At 46.1% G+C, this 14,987-nt stretch overlaps 1 protein-coding gene across 8 annotated transcripts in view; it reads right to left on the bottom strand.

Moving 5' to 3' along the window:
- LOC307206705 (uncharacterized protein) overlaps nt 1–14,987 on the bottom strand; it is an 83,316-nt gene that overhangs the window by 12,221 nt on the left and 56,108 nt on the right. For 2 of the 8 annotated variants that reach the window (XM_079960060.1, XM_079960061.1), the window contains exons 2-3: nt 9,496–9,673; nt 6,661–6,787 (exon numbers count right to left, since the gene is read on the bottom strand). The exons of 2 other annotated variants lie outside the window; for them this stretch is intronic. In XM_079960060.1, the coding sequence (XP_079816186.1) occupies nt 6,661–6,787; nt 9,496–9,570 (202 nt within the window). In that variant the 5' untranslated portion in view covers nt 9,571–9,673. Of the gene's footprint in view, nt 1–5,565; nt 5,631–6,660; nt 6,788–9,495; nt 9,674–12,249; nt 12,325–14,987 lie in introns of those variants that run through there. 4 more of the 8 variants (XM_079960059.1, XM_079960062.1, XM_079960054.1 and 1 more) reach the window with 4 other exon arrangements.

A 14,987-nucleotide genomic window follows, 5' to 3' on the forward strand; every position in this document is an offset into this window, starting at 1 on the left:
GATTATGTGCATTAGATACCTCCAACTCCCAAGAAAAAGCAATCTACTCGCAGTGTTATTATGGCTTTGATCTACCCGTTGTTATTGACAAGCAACGTTGAGCTAGTTGCTGAGCTTTTTTTGGGGGGGGGGAGGGAACCAAACTTGTTGAGCATTTTTTATTGGGGGGGAGGACTTTTTTTGGTCTCGCCCATCGCTAAGGGTCCCGCTGACATTTCCCATTGTTTTGTGGGTCGCGCAGATTGCTGAAGGTCCTGTGATTGACAGCGATCGACCAATGACGTCTGAAATAAAAATTTTAAGGTCTTATACATATATAATAAATGTTCATAAATGTACCAACCAAGCACATACCACATGTCTGGAGCAGCACAGGAGGACCGCCCTGAAACCCTTTTCAAATGTTTTCTCTGCAAGGAGGGAGGGGGTGGGGGATCCTGTAACTTGGCTTCTCGCAGCGAGGGAACCGCCAGAAGGCCCTCGGAGCTGGACCTCAGTGTCGGACACACCTTTGTTCTGGGTCCTCCTCCTTTCTCCTGCGTGGGGTTGTGAGCACCCTGTTGCAACTGTCAATAAAGATCAGGCTTACTAGCTGCTTTGCTTCTCAATATTCTCTGTTTGGCCTCTGTTATTTTATCCAACCGATGGAGAACCTGCAAAGGACTCTATAAGGGCTCTTGTGTTCCCCATAAGGGCAGATTTACGTTTATTACACATCCCATGATTGACAGGTAGATCGTGATTGACCTGTTGAACATGCCTGATGTACATGTTCCTTTTCTCCTGGTCAAGTTAATTACTCCCTTTTGTCTTGACCAAGATCCCAAGATCCTTAAAAAACTGCGGTCGGGTTTACCTGGTTTCTGATATGGCTACCACTCAGAATGCCAGCGATTATCAGCCAGGCAAGGAGGCTGCTGAGTACGTGGTCTCAGGCTCCAGGGATTATGGCTGCCTCTGCCCATGTCCAAGACGTCCATTCCTTTCCTGAACAGAACAAAGTTGGAATGGCACAAATACGATACTTGAGCAATTTTACAGTGGTACCTCGAGTTAAGAACTTAATTCGTTCTGGAGGTCTGTTCTTAACCTGAAACAGTTCTTAACCTGAGGCACCACGTTAGCTAATGGGGCCTCCTGCTGCTGCTGTGCTGCCAGAGCACGATTTCTGTTCTCATCCTGAAGCAAAGTTCTTAACCTGAAGCACTATTTCTGGGTTAGCGGAGTCTGTAACCTGAAGCGTCTGTATCAGTGAATTGTTACATTTGGAAATCTGCAGCGGAGGCCCTTTGAATATAGGAAAACTGGTTGATGAAATGTTTTGTAGGGACATTTGCAGGAGTGATTGTGATGATTTTGGTAAATTTCATAAATTTCCATAAATTCCACTAACAGTTCCTTTTTTAAAAAAGCGGGAGCTGATGGAGAAAGTTAGGCTTTCTTGTGTGGGGATGCAGCTCAGTGACAGAGCAGTTGCTTTGCATGCAGAAGGTCTCAGATTCCTATTTTCATGTTTGGTGGGAGTGTACCGTGGTCCACATCTTCTGGGGGGAAGTTTTTTTTATCTGACCCCCCCAATTCACTAAACAATCTATCCGTCCTAATCCAGGACTTGCCTCATCATAACTGGATTTTATCCCATATTCTAGGCTTCAATCTAAAGAATTAATTTCCTTTCTGTTCACAGCAGCTAAACTACAGTTACTGCCCGATGGAAGGAAACCTCTAAAAAACCAATAGGGGCTTGGATCAATAACATCTGGACCATTGCTCTATCACAACGCCTCACATGCCATCGGTGTCTAATCAAAGGCATCTCCAAAAAAGACACCTTTGACACAATCTGGTCTCCCTTTATTGAAAAAGAACACGATATTTTAATGCCATCAACATCATCATCACCACGGAGGTATTTGTGGAGGGGATATAATGATTGGAAATGTCTAGCCAGGCTGATGGGTAGTTGGGTTCCTATTGAAGGTATTGGGGGAGCCAACATGACCGTGATCTGGGATTGAGGATTGGAGTGATCATTCTGTGATATTATGGCAGTGGACAAAGCTGTATTTATTTTGAATAAATGATTTATTTTAAAAGGTCTTGAATTCAATGCTTTTGCCTGCAGGAGGTCCCAGGTGGAATCCTCGGCAGGCAGAGAGACCCTGTTGGCATCTGTCTGTCTTGGGAGGCAATGGAGGAGGGGGCGTTTGGGGATGAAGTCCAACTGTGGGTAGCTTCTAGGACCTGCTGGGGCTGCGTCATATCATGAGTAAATGCTCAATGCCAGCAGAGGGAGGAGTAGCTCCAGATGAACTCTGCTTTCAGCCTCCTATACTGCCTGCTCTTTCTACAGATTTCTAAAAGATGGGCCTGTAAGCTACAATTCCCTGTAAATTGCCCATTGTCTATCCATATTACCTCTCTTTATTGTAATAGGCTCAATAGGAGATAGCCGTAAACATGTTTTAATTTTCAACAGAGTTTTATATTTCTCCCAAACTCTATACAAATTCTTCCTTACAATATGGTTTCTAAAGCTTTTGTAAATTTTCACCTCACCATAACATAAACATGCATGCCAGCAAAATTTTAAATGATGGCCTTCTAGGTCCAGGATGTCTGCATTATCCAATGTAATCCATTCTTTTAACCAACTCAGGCAGGCTGCTTCATAAAAGATTTGCAGATCTGCCAGATCATCTCGATTTCTGAAAGATGGGCCAATTACTTAGGCACAGATTCCTTTCTCCTCAGGGAAAGGACTCTCCTGAAACCACTGGCAATACCCACATTTCCCTGTGCCACTTTCCCTCCGTATACTGGTTCTTCCCCTGAACACCTCCTGTATTCCGGCTGCCACCAGGGATTTTATCCACTTTGCTGCCATTAATGTAGCCATGAATGAGAAGGTATTGTAAAACAATTAATTTATAAAATATAAACAATGTAGCAAGGTTTAATAATTACTTTTCAGTCATTTTGTGTTTTCATTTTTCCTTTATTGCAATTATAAAAATGGGCGTTATGCTGCTGTTCTTGTAACAGGGAATTGGACTAGAAGACCTTAAGAGTCCCTTTCAACTCTTCAGTTATAGGATTCCAGAGCCAATCCTGCTTCCTAAACACTACTGTCGTACTCCACTTTTCACAAGTTTCCATTCCCAATTCTCTCTGCAAAGACCAAATATCAACAGACTCTCAGCATGTTTACTCTCAATGAGCACTCCAGAGTCGCATTCTGCACATCCCTAACAGTACATTATCTTTAGCATTATAGTTACTATTATAAGACATTACCTTCATTGCTTTAATACATATATGTACAACTTTCCATACAAACACCAGAACATCAAATATACTCCATGCATTTACAACTGATTTTTCCCTATATGAGTTTGTTGATATGGAGCACAAAGTGAACTCTGTGGGAAAAACTTGGAACACTCCATACATCTAAATGGGTTCTCCCCTGTGAGAGTCCATAGGTGTTGATTAAGAACTTCATTATAAGTGAAACATATTCAACACTTTCATTTAAACAGTTGATACTCTGTGAGTTTGATTATGTTTTCTAAGAGTTGCACTCTTACTGAAGCACTTCCCACACTCCAAACATTTAAATGGTTTCTCCCCTGTGTGAGATCGTTGATGTTTAGTAAGAGCTCCACTCTCAATGAAAGCCTTCCCACAATGTATACATTTAAATGGTTTCTCCCCTGTGTGCGTTCGTAGATGTATATTAAGATGTGAACACCGACTGAAGCTCTTTCCACACTCTGTACATCTAAATGGTTTCTCCCCTGTGTGAGTTCGCAAATGTAGAGTAAGGTGTGAAGTGTGTCTGAAGCTCTTTCCACACTCCATACATCTAAATGGTTTTTCGCCTGTATGAGTTTGTTGATGTCTTGTAAGAGCTCCACTTTCACTGAAACCCTTCCCACAATCCATACATTTAAATGGTTTCTCCCCTTTGTGAGTTCGTTGATGTACAGTAAGTATTCCATTGTGACTGAAGCCCTTCCCACACTCCATACATCTAAATGGTTTCTCTCCCGTGTGAGTTCGTTGATGTATAGTAAGGTGTGAACACTGACTGAAGCATTTCCCACACTCCATACATTTAAATGGTTTCTCCCCTGTATGAGTTCGTTGATGTACAGTAAGGATTCCATTGTGAATGAAGCTCTGCCCACACTCCATACATTTAAATGGTTTCTCCCCTGTGTGAGTTCGTAGATGAACAGTAAGTATTCCATTGTGACTGAAGCCCTTCCCACACTCCATACATTTAAATGGTTTCTCCCCTGTGTGAGTCCGCTGATGTCTAGTAAGGTGTGAACACTGACTGAAGCATTTCCCACACTCCATACATCTGAATGGTTTCTCCCCTGTGTGACTCCGTTGATGTATAGTAAGGCTTCCACTCTGACTGAAGCTCTTTCCGCACTCCAAACATCTGAATGGTTTTTCCTCTCTGTGAATTTGTTGATGTACAGTAAGGCTTCCACTCTGACTGAAGCTTTTTCCGCATTCCGTACATTTAAAGGGTTTCTCCCCTGTGTGAATTTGTTGATGTACAGTAAGTTTTCTACTTTCACTGAAACACTTCCCACACTCAATACATTTATACGGTTTCTCCCCTGTATGAATTCTTTGATGTAGAGTAAAACTTCCACTCTCACTGAAGCACTTCCCGCACTCAGTACATTTAAATGGTTTCTCCCCTGTGTGAGTTCGTTGATGTACAGTAAGGTGTGAAGACTGTCTGAAGTTCTTTCCACACTGCATACATTCAAATGGTTTCTCCCCTGTGTGAATTCGTTGATGTACGGCAAGTTTTCCCTTTTCACTGAAGCTTTTTCCGCACTCCATACATTTAAAGGGTTTCTCCTCAGTGTTAGTTTGAAGATGTGTCCTAAGGTGTTCACTCGCAGTGAAGTACTTTACAGATGGCCCCTCAAAATTCAGATTGGCTTCTCCATCACCTGGTTTAAAGTGGGAGAGAAAGATAATATTGTTAGGTATTCAAGGAAGAAAACCAGAGAAGTTAAAACACATCAAGTCCAATCAGCACCTTCTCTTCTGTGCTGAGGTGAGACATCTATGGCCCTCCAGATGTGGTTGGACTCTAAGTACCATCAACCAAAGCAAAGATGGCCAATGACCAGGGATGGCAGGAGTTGTAGTGCAGCAACATCTGGAGGGACACACTTTCCCCCTCCTGCACCTCTGTTTTCAGCTTTCTCCTTTCTCCATGATCTGTAATTTCTTGCTGATACATTCCAACCCACTGTACACATCACCTACACCTGCACCAGGATGCTGGAAGAGATGGGCCCTCGTTCTGATCCTCAGTGTCCGGGCAGAATGATGGGGGTGGAGATGCTCCTTCAGGTATACTGGACCGAGGCCATTTAGGGCTTTAAAGGTCAACACCAACACTTCGAATTGTGCTCGGAAACGTACTGGGAGCCAATGTAGGTCTTTCAGGGCCGGTTTTATATTCCTACACACTGAAAGGAGACATACAAAGGTACAGTCTCCCAGCAAAGTGGAAGTATGTACCTCTCAATTGGTCCAGGACAACATGCCTGTATTGTTCAGTTCCAAGCAAGGAGATGAGCTCAGACCTGAGTATCAGAGCCACTCTATGAGGAATAAGTAAAACCTAAGTGCTATAGTACTAATACAGTGGTACCTCTGGTTATGAACTTAATTCGCTCCAGTGGTCCGTTCTCAACTCGAAACCGTTCTTAACCTGAGGCACACTTTCGCTAATGGGGCGATTCCGCTCGCATCCTGGGGCAAAGTTCGCAACCAGGAGCACCTACTTCCAGGTTAGCGGAGCACGTAACCTGAAGCTTTCACAAGAAGGACGGTTTGTAACCACAGATATTACTTTATATGACTCTAAAAATATACAAAAATATTAATCTTTTGAAGCAAAGACAATAAAGTATCTGCTGGCCCATTAAAAGCTAATAAATGATGTGGACCAGGAAACCTCATACCACAATTATTAACCTGTGAGTCTCTTTGTAGATTTTCCCTTTTTTGGTTTTTTGGGGGAATTCATACCACAATATCAGCTTATGAAGAGTTACCTACTGATAAAAGTACAGCGTTGCTATAAACTACAATCTTCAACATCAACTTTGTTGGGCTGGTCAGGTTGTTCAGATGCCTGATTATTGTCTTCCAAAGCAACTACTCTATTTCCAACTTAAGAATGGAAAGTTAAATACAGGTGGACAACTAAAGTGGTTTCAAGATATTCTGAAGGCTAATCTAAAAAAATGGGGTATAGGAAATTGGGAAACACTGGCCTGCAAGAGTGCCAACTGGAAAATAGCTTTACCAAAGGCTTCGTGGACTTTAAAGAAGCACAAACTCAGGATGAGGAAAGCATGTTTGGCAAAACCTCGCTGTGATTAACTCCTGCCCAGAAACCTATGTCCCCACTGCCAAAGGATTTGTGGATCCAGAATTGGACTCTACAGTCAATTACGGACACACCGTTAAAACTGTGTTCATGGAAGACAATCTTACTCAGCTATAAGAGGTTGCCAAAGAAGAAGACACAGAATGAATAAATGGCTCAAACAGCAGATTCACACATCCAACGTCTAACAGCCAAGAGGAATAAAAATGTGCCCTTACCTAGAGAGGCCACCATCTCATAATTCTCCTCCATGACTTCCTTGTGCAGAGCTCTTTGGCCTGGATCCAGCAGAGCCCACTCCTCCTCCGTGAAAAACACAGCCACCTCCTCAAAGGTCAAGAGGGCCTGGAAGAAGAAGAGGAAGAAAACAGAGCTTCTCTTTGGTCCCCATCATCCCCACTCAACACAGAGGGAGGCTGGGTGGTCCCATCTGTGCCTCTTCCCTCCTCCCTGCTCCCATTCTTCCCCAGCTGAAGAAGGAGCAAAAAGGGTTTTCTTGTGTGTGTGTTTCTTTGTGGCTAATTAGGTGCTCTCCCTGTGCAAAGGTCAGAGGGGGCAGGGTTTCTGTTGAGGCAGGTGATTAGCTGTGGGAGGAGCTTATCAGAGCTTAAAAGGCAGTTTGATCCATCTTTTAGATTTAAGGGAGCTAGTCTCAAACGTTTGTTGGGGGAGACCTAGGGTTTTTTTTTGGGGGGGGGAGTTATTTGTCCTGTCTTCACGCTTTTTATGATGGAGACCGCTGTAGTCACCCACAACGACACGTTCTCAAGATGGAGGGTGAGGGAACAGCTGCAGTCCCCTGCGGTTCCTGCGCAATGTTTGCCATCTTGCCAAAGGTTGCAGGCAGCTTTACCTGCAGCAACTGCATGTTGATTGCCCTCTTAGAAGACAGGACTCAATTTCTTGACTTTAAGAAAGCCGACTTCATAAAATTAGGGAAGTGCTGGGTGAGATCCCATGGACAGTAATACTAAAAGGAAAGGGAGTTCATGATGGCTGGGAGTTTGTTAAGAGGGAGATAGTATACCAATGAGACGGAAACATGGAAGGTGCCTAAAGAAGCCAGGGTGGTTATCTAAAGAACTTTTAACTGAGTTAAGATTAAAAAAGGATGTGTACAAAAAATGGAAAAGGGGGAAAAACACCAAAGAGGAATTCAAACAAATAGCCAGCACGTGTAGACCCAAAGTCAGAAAAGCTAAAGCACAGAATGAACTCAGGCATGCTAGAGAGGTTAAAAGCAACAAAAAAAGGCTTTTATTGGTATGTTCGTAGCAAAAGGAAGAACAAAGAAACCGTGGGGTCACTCAGAGGAGAAGATGGTGAAATGCAAACAGGGGACACAGAAAGGCCTGAACTCCTCAATGCCTTCTTTGCCTCAGTCTTCTCCGATAAAGAAAACAATGCCCGACCTGAAGAATTTGGAGCAAATGATTCAGCAGAGGAAACACGGCCCAGAATAACTAAGGAGATAGTACAAGAATACTTGGCTAGTTTAGATGTATTCAAGTCTCCAGGGCCAGATGAACTGCATCCAAGAGTATTAAAAGAACTGGCAGATATGATCTCAGAACCACTGGCAGTCATCTTTGAGAATTCCTGGAGAACAGGCGAAGTCCTGGCAGACTGGAGGAGGGCAAATGTTGTCCCTATTTTCAAAAAGGGGAAAAGAGAGGACCCAAATAATTACCGCCCAGTCAGTCTGACATCAATACCAGGGAAGATTCTGGAGCAGATCATTAAGCAAACAGTCTGTGAGCACCTAGAAAGGAATGCTGTGATCACCAATAGTCAGCATGGATTTCTGAAAAATAAGTCATGTCAGACTAACCTGATCTCATTTTTTGACAGAATTACAACCCTGGTAGATGAAGGGAACACAGTGGATGTAGCCTACCTTGATTTCAGCAAGGCATTTGACAAGGTGCCGCATGATATTCTTGTAAAGAAGCTGGTAAAATGCGGTCTTGACTATGCTACCACTCAGTGGATTTGTAACTGGCTGACTGACCGAACCCAAAGGGTGCTCATCAATGGTTCCTCTTCATCCTGGAGAAGAGTGACTAGTGGGGTGCCACAGGGTTCTGTCTTGGGCCTGGTCTTATTCAACATCTTTATCAACGACTTGGATGATGGACTCAAGGGCATCCTGATCAAATTTGCAGATGACACCAAACTGGGAGGGGTGGCTAACAGCCCAGAGGACAGGATCACACTTCAAAACGACCTTGACAGATTAGAGAACTGGGCCAAAACAAACAAGATGAATTTTAACAGGGAGAAATGTAAAGTATTGCGCTTGGGCAAAAAAAATGAGAGGCACAAATACAAGATGGGTGACACCTGGCTTGAGAGCAGTACATGTGAAAAGGATCTAGGAGTCTTGGTTGACCACAAACTTGACATGAGCCAACAATGTGACGCGGCAGCTAAAAAAGCCAATGCAATTCTGGGCTGCATCAATAGGAGTATAGCATCTAGATCAAGGGAAGTAATAGTGCCACTGTATTCTGCTCTGGTCAGACCTCACCTGGAGTACTGTGTCCAGTTCTGGGCACCACAGTTCAAGAAGGACACTGACAAACTGGAACGTGTCCAGAGGAGGGCAACCAAAATGGTCAAAGGCCTGGAAACGATGCCTTATGAAGAACGGCTAAGGGAGCTGGGCATGTTTAGCCTGGAGAAGAGGAGGTTAAGGGGTGATATGATAGCCATGTTCAAATATATAAAAGGATGTCACATAGAGGAGGGAGAAAGGTTGTTTTCTGCTGCTCCAGAGAAGCGGACATGGAGCAATGGATCCAAACTACAAGAAAGAAGATTCCACCTAAACATTAGGAAGAACTTCCTGACAGTAAGAGCTGTTCGACAGTGGAATTTGCTGCCAGGGAGTGTGGTGGAGTCTCCTTCTTTGGAGGTCTTTAAGCAGAGGCTTGACAACCATATGTCAAGAGTGCTCTGATGGTGTTTCCTGCTTGGCAGGGGGTTGGACCCGATGGCCCTTGTGGTCTCTTCCAACTCTATGATTCTATGATTCATTGCTCTTTCCCTACCTGAGGAAGCTGCCTGGCTCCTCTTTCCACTCCACCTTTAAGAAGAGACTGTTCAGAGGGGGTCTCAGAGGCCATTGCGCTGCCAGTGGAAAGGACGGAGGAGGAGGAGGCGTAAACTGGGCCACTTCTGGGACTCTCTCAGCTGTTGCCAAGATGCACTTCAAAGCAGGGAGCAGCTCTTTAAGGAGAACAATGCAGAAATTATTATTATTATTATTATTATTGAATTTATATACCCAGATGTCTCAGTTCACAGAAAGGCAGATTTATTTACAAATTACAAATACCAGTATTAATAAGCTAATACCCATAAATTCTAATTGCAAAAAACTGGAAGGATGTAATCCTTTCTACAAGCTCTTTATAATAGTATAAGCTGCCTCAGTCTTTAGGGGACATTCAGCTTCGGATTCTAAAGTTCTAGGATGAAATCCCAAACTCTTAATGAAGCTTCGCAGAAAGCATTACGGCCAGTACCTCTGCAGACCTCACTGTTCCTTTCCCCCAAACAGCCACCCAGGAAACCAGTTTCTGTCCCTTTGATACATTTAGAATAAAGAAAATAAGGAAAACCCCTAAATTATATGCAGAATTTGCAGTCAGAAGAAAAGCAACATCTGGAGGGCACCAGGGTGCAGAAGCTCCATCCAAGCGGAGCAGATGGAAATATTTAGAGCACTCTATGCGCTAACATGGATTATAGTTTAGGAGACAGAAATACAAAGTTTAGTGGCTTCTGGCCCCCTAGTCCTGTGTCCCCTCTTTTATCTTCCCTACACTGTGGGGAAGGACAGGAGGAGAAATAATCAGGGGGTTCAAACTGGGCACAGGGCATCCCTCCTGAGAATGGGGATGGGAGACTGGGTCTCCCTGGTGTAGGAACAGCACCCAAACGGCAGGGTGGGGAACCTCAGACCCAGGGGCTGAATTGGCTCTCAATTCCTTTTTGTCTCTCACTCTCTGGCCCTCAAGAACTTCCCCAGCGCCACACCCTCTTTCCAATACTTCCCAGCTGCCTCCTGGGGGACTTTTGTGTGGGTGGAAAAAATCCCTGGAAGGCAGGCAGCTCCTGGACAAAGCTCAGAGTCACCTCCATAGATAGTTCTACCAACTCTGGCCCTGCCCATCAATGGAAAGTGGCCCCTGGAAGGCTGCTCAGGAGCGAATTAGGACCTCAGGCTGGAGAACGGTCTCCACCCCTGTCCCAAACACTAAACTGGCTGTAATCCTGGCCCACCTTGCAGAGTTCTGGTGTGAGCATTGCCCAGGTGGGTTTTAGATCACCTACAGTATCCTGCCAACCTAGCAGTTCGAAAGCATGTCAAAGTGCAAGTAGATAAATAGGTACCGCTCTGGCGGGAAGGTAAATGGCGTTTCCCTGCGCTGCTCTGATTTGCCAGAAGCGACTTAGTCATGCTGGCCACATGACCCAGAAGCTGTACGCCGGCTCCCTCGGCCAGTATAGCGAGATTAGCACCACAACCCCAGAGTCGGTCACAACTGGACCGAATGGTCAGGGGTCCCTTTACCTTACAGCATTACAAGACCCTCCTGGCAACCTGGATGGGGACGAGGCCAGGCAGGAGTGAGGCTGGCAGCACCGGCAGAGAAAGTCCCTCAGCACCTCTGCGCTGGGCCAATCCTGCAAGACAGGCCTTTGATTCTCCTTTCCGGCAAAGTCCCAAGAGGATATCTGGAGAAGCCTCTTTTTGGAAAGAAACAGCATTAAAAACTCATCCCCCTTCCTCTTTCCCCCAAGTCCAGCTGGGGAGGGGGCATTTCTTTATTTCCTCCAGTCTCTGCCATGAACATATTTAAAGGGCTCCTGCGACCTTGATCACTTTCAATTCCTGCCATCCATGGGCCCATTTCCCCTGCCAAGCAGGAGGGAAACTGACAAGGTGCTTTTTCATGCTTCAGGAAATGGAAAATGTGCCTCTTCCCTCCAGTTTTGGGGCACAAAAGCAGCACAGCAAACCCTCCCCAACTGCACCCCCCAACATGGGAAACCCAACAAGGCTATTTCCTTTTTGCCAAAGCAACCTCAGCCGGCCAGACTAGGATTTCTGAAAGGGGAGCTGGGGGTCTGCCCCCTTCCTTCTCCCATCAGCCTCTTTCTTACTCAGGAAGCTCCGGAGGCCGATTTCCCCTTGACATTGTCCACTTCTCACACACCCCAACTCGAGATCTCCCCCAATCCAGAGGTGACTCTGTTCTCCAGCTGCTTCCACTTCCTCTCCCCTGCTTGCCCCCCCCATCTCCGCCCCACTGAGGCAGGGGCTTCAGCAGCAGATTTCGGGAGGGGGGCAGATCAGAGAGTAGCATCACAAGGTGGAATGGGGCTGCCCTCCCCTTTGAACGGAGGAGGACTGACCTCTGAGTCTACAGGCACAGGGTGGGGCTGCGAATACCTTTGTAGTTAAATTGCTCGGGGGGGGGCACCCTTTTCTGGTTCCTCTCAAGTGTCTTCGCCCCCTCCCCCCAACATGGGAGCGATCTCTACGCTTCGAAAAGGAACTTGCAATGCAAACCCTCCTGGGGGGAGAGGACCCCACTTTGCAACAGGATGGCCTGCATCCAGCCAGCCCCCCTTCCCCACAGAGAAAGGGCGGAGCCCCTCCCTGCTTTCTTTGCACACCCCCCCCCGCAATCCTCCCGCCTCCTTTCCCAGCTGCCCTGTTTGTAGATTCAGGGGGAGGGAAAGCAAATCCTTTTCCCACCCCCCTCCCCAAATAACCCCCCAATATGCGGCACCTCTTTCTCCTCTTCTCCAAGTCCGCTTCTCTTCCGCGAATGAAGATGGAGACCCCTCCCCTCCAAATAGCCTCTTCCCTCCCCCGCAATAAAACCCCCTTCCTGCCTCTCTAGGAAGCGGAGCTCATTGACCCAGAGGGAGGGGGAGCGGCAGCAGATCCGCCCCCCCCCCCTGCAAACAGAAATGCCCTTCCCAGCCGGCAAGCCCTATATTCCCGTTTATTTAGTGAGAAATTCATGGGTTCAATTCCGCGCAGAGGCAGCGAAGGGCGACCCCCGCCCCCGAATTTCTAAAAATTCTCGTCCTGGGAAGGAGTTTAGAGCAGTAACTTAAGACAACCCTAAAGGCTGGTCCAGTGTCATTGCAATGGGTACCATTTTTAAAAAAGAGGGAGCTGATGGAGAAAGTTAGGCTTTGTTATATGACTTTCTAGAGTTTTCCCAAAACAAAATAAAAAAATTCCTTCCAGTAGCACCTTAAAGACCAACTAAGTTAGTTCTTGGTATGAGCTTTCGTGTGCATGCACACTTCTTCAGATACACAGTGTGCACACGAAAGCTCATACCAAGAACTAACTTAGTTGGTCTTTAAGGTGCTACTGGAAGGAATTTTTTTATTTTGTTTTGACTATGGCAGACCAACACGGCTACCTATCTGTAACTAGAGTTTTCCCAATGAGCCAGTAGATAGATACATTTATCAGTGAATTGTTACATTTGGAAATCTGCAGCGGAGGCCCTTTGAATAGTGATAGGAAAATTGGTTGATGAAATTACATTTGCAGGAGTGATTCCAACCCAATATTAAAAACAATACAACATCATACATTAAAAACTTCCCAAAACAGGCTTCAGGAAGCTATCCGCAAGCCTCTCGCTGGGCTCCGCAGGCTTGCCAGTGCCGTAGCGTGGCTTGTCAGCACCCAGCGCAAGGCAAGTAATTTGCGCCCCCTAACCCGTGGATTTGCGCCCCCTAACCCTAATCCCCAGATGTTGTACCTGGTGCGGCCGGCCCCCACTGCACCCACCACGCTACGCCACTGAGGCTTGCGAATAGCTGCCTGCAGCCTGGAGCCCGGGGAGCGCGGCGCTGTGCACCCCGGGCTTCGGGTGTAGCAGGAACCCCCCCACCCCAATCATTCTGTTTGTACAAACTTCACACACACTCACACTCACACACTACATACGCTATGCTTCTGTTATAAATTCATAGAAAATCAACCATACATTGGATTTGCACTGTTCCACTTTTATTTTACTCCATGAAGGAAGGACTACAAAATGGGGCAGGTTTGATACAGGGCAGCCATAATCCCTTCAGCATCCCAGCACATACACAGGTGCCCTGCCCAGTTGCTATGCCAACCCTGATGGTCCCAGACAGAAGACAATCAAGATCACAAAGAACTTGCATATGGGAGTGGATTCAGCATGGACTGAAACAAAGGACACTGATCAGATCTTCCCTCAGGGGGCAGGAAACTGCAAACTCCCCTTTGTCTCCTGGAAGTTCCTGGAAGTGACTCATGGGGAGGGGGGAAAGGAGGAACCAGCCAGGTGACAAGACACTCAAGTTACCACCAACTCCTCCCTCAACCCCTCCTTTCTGTAATGTATGCATGATGTTACCACCACAACTCCTCCCTCAACCCCTCCTTTCTGTAATGTATGCATGATGTTTCTGGGGGTGGGCTAGACCTAGAGGAGGGGAATTTCAAAAGTTTTTATAAGACCTTGCACACTATTCTTCTGGGTCTTTCCTCTCTCCTGCACGTGAGGGGAATACCCTGTTGCAACAGATCAATAAAGGCCAAGCCTACAGGCTGCTGTTTTGCTCCAAGTTATCCTGGTTGGTGTCTTTGTTTTGTCCAAGGGAGCCCTCGGATTTTTCCTGTAACACGGGCAGCTCTCCGCAAGCCAGCGGAGCCCGGCGGGAGTTCCGCCGGGCTCCCAAGGCTTACGGACAGCTGCCTGCTGCCCCCGAAGCCAAAACAGCGAGACGGGGCGCTGCGCAGCCCTCCATCTTGCTGTTCCAGCTTCGGGATGGCTGCACAATGCCTTCGCTGTTGATTAGCAGTATCCAAGTGCACAGCGGAGTGATGAGGAATACGTGCCCATACTCTATATTGCTTTATTTACATTTCAAAGCTGGTAGATTACAGAAAACCATCTTGTCTCTGCCGGAGCAAAGAATGCATCCTCTCTCCTCTGAAGCACGGAGAGAATCACACTGAACTGCAAAGAACAGTGAAAAACAGGAAACCAGTGTACGTCACATCCAGTCTCCCCTTATCCCGTGGGAAAACCAACAGTACAGACTGTGGAATGTAAACATTGTCTTGTGACAAGCCTTTCGCTGCACAGTGAAGAGAGCAGAAACCAACATCCTCCCCCTTTCTGTGAACACCACTGGGCAGCGTGTTCGTACAATATCAGTACAAACCCAACTTCTGCACATAGGTACAGTGTTGATCCCTTGATACAATCTTGGACAATACATCAGCAGGAATTTCATTACCTGGCATATAGGACACCGTTACGAGTCCCTTCTGAATACGTTCCCTAGCATGTTGCAACTTCAATTGCAAGTGCTTCGTGCTTTGCTTACAACCTTCAGAATTCAGCAAAGCCAAACATGCTTTGTTGTCCTGGTAAACCTGGATTGGACATTTGACAGGAATTTTCATGTCTTTGCACAATTGTAACAACCATTCACAATCTTTGAGTGAATAAGACAG

The sequence above is a fragment of the Podarcis cretensis genome (genome assembly GCF_951804945.1).
Source record: "Podarcis cretensis genome assembly, chromosome: 2".
Lineage (NCBI taxonomy): Eukaryota > Metazoa > Chordata > Lepidosauria > Squamata > Lacertidae > Podarcis > Podarcis cretensis.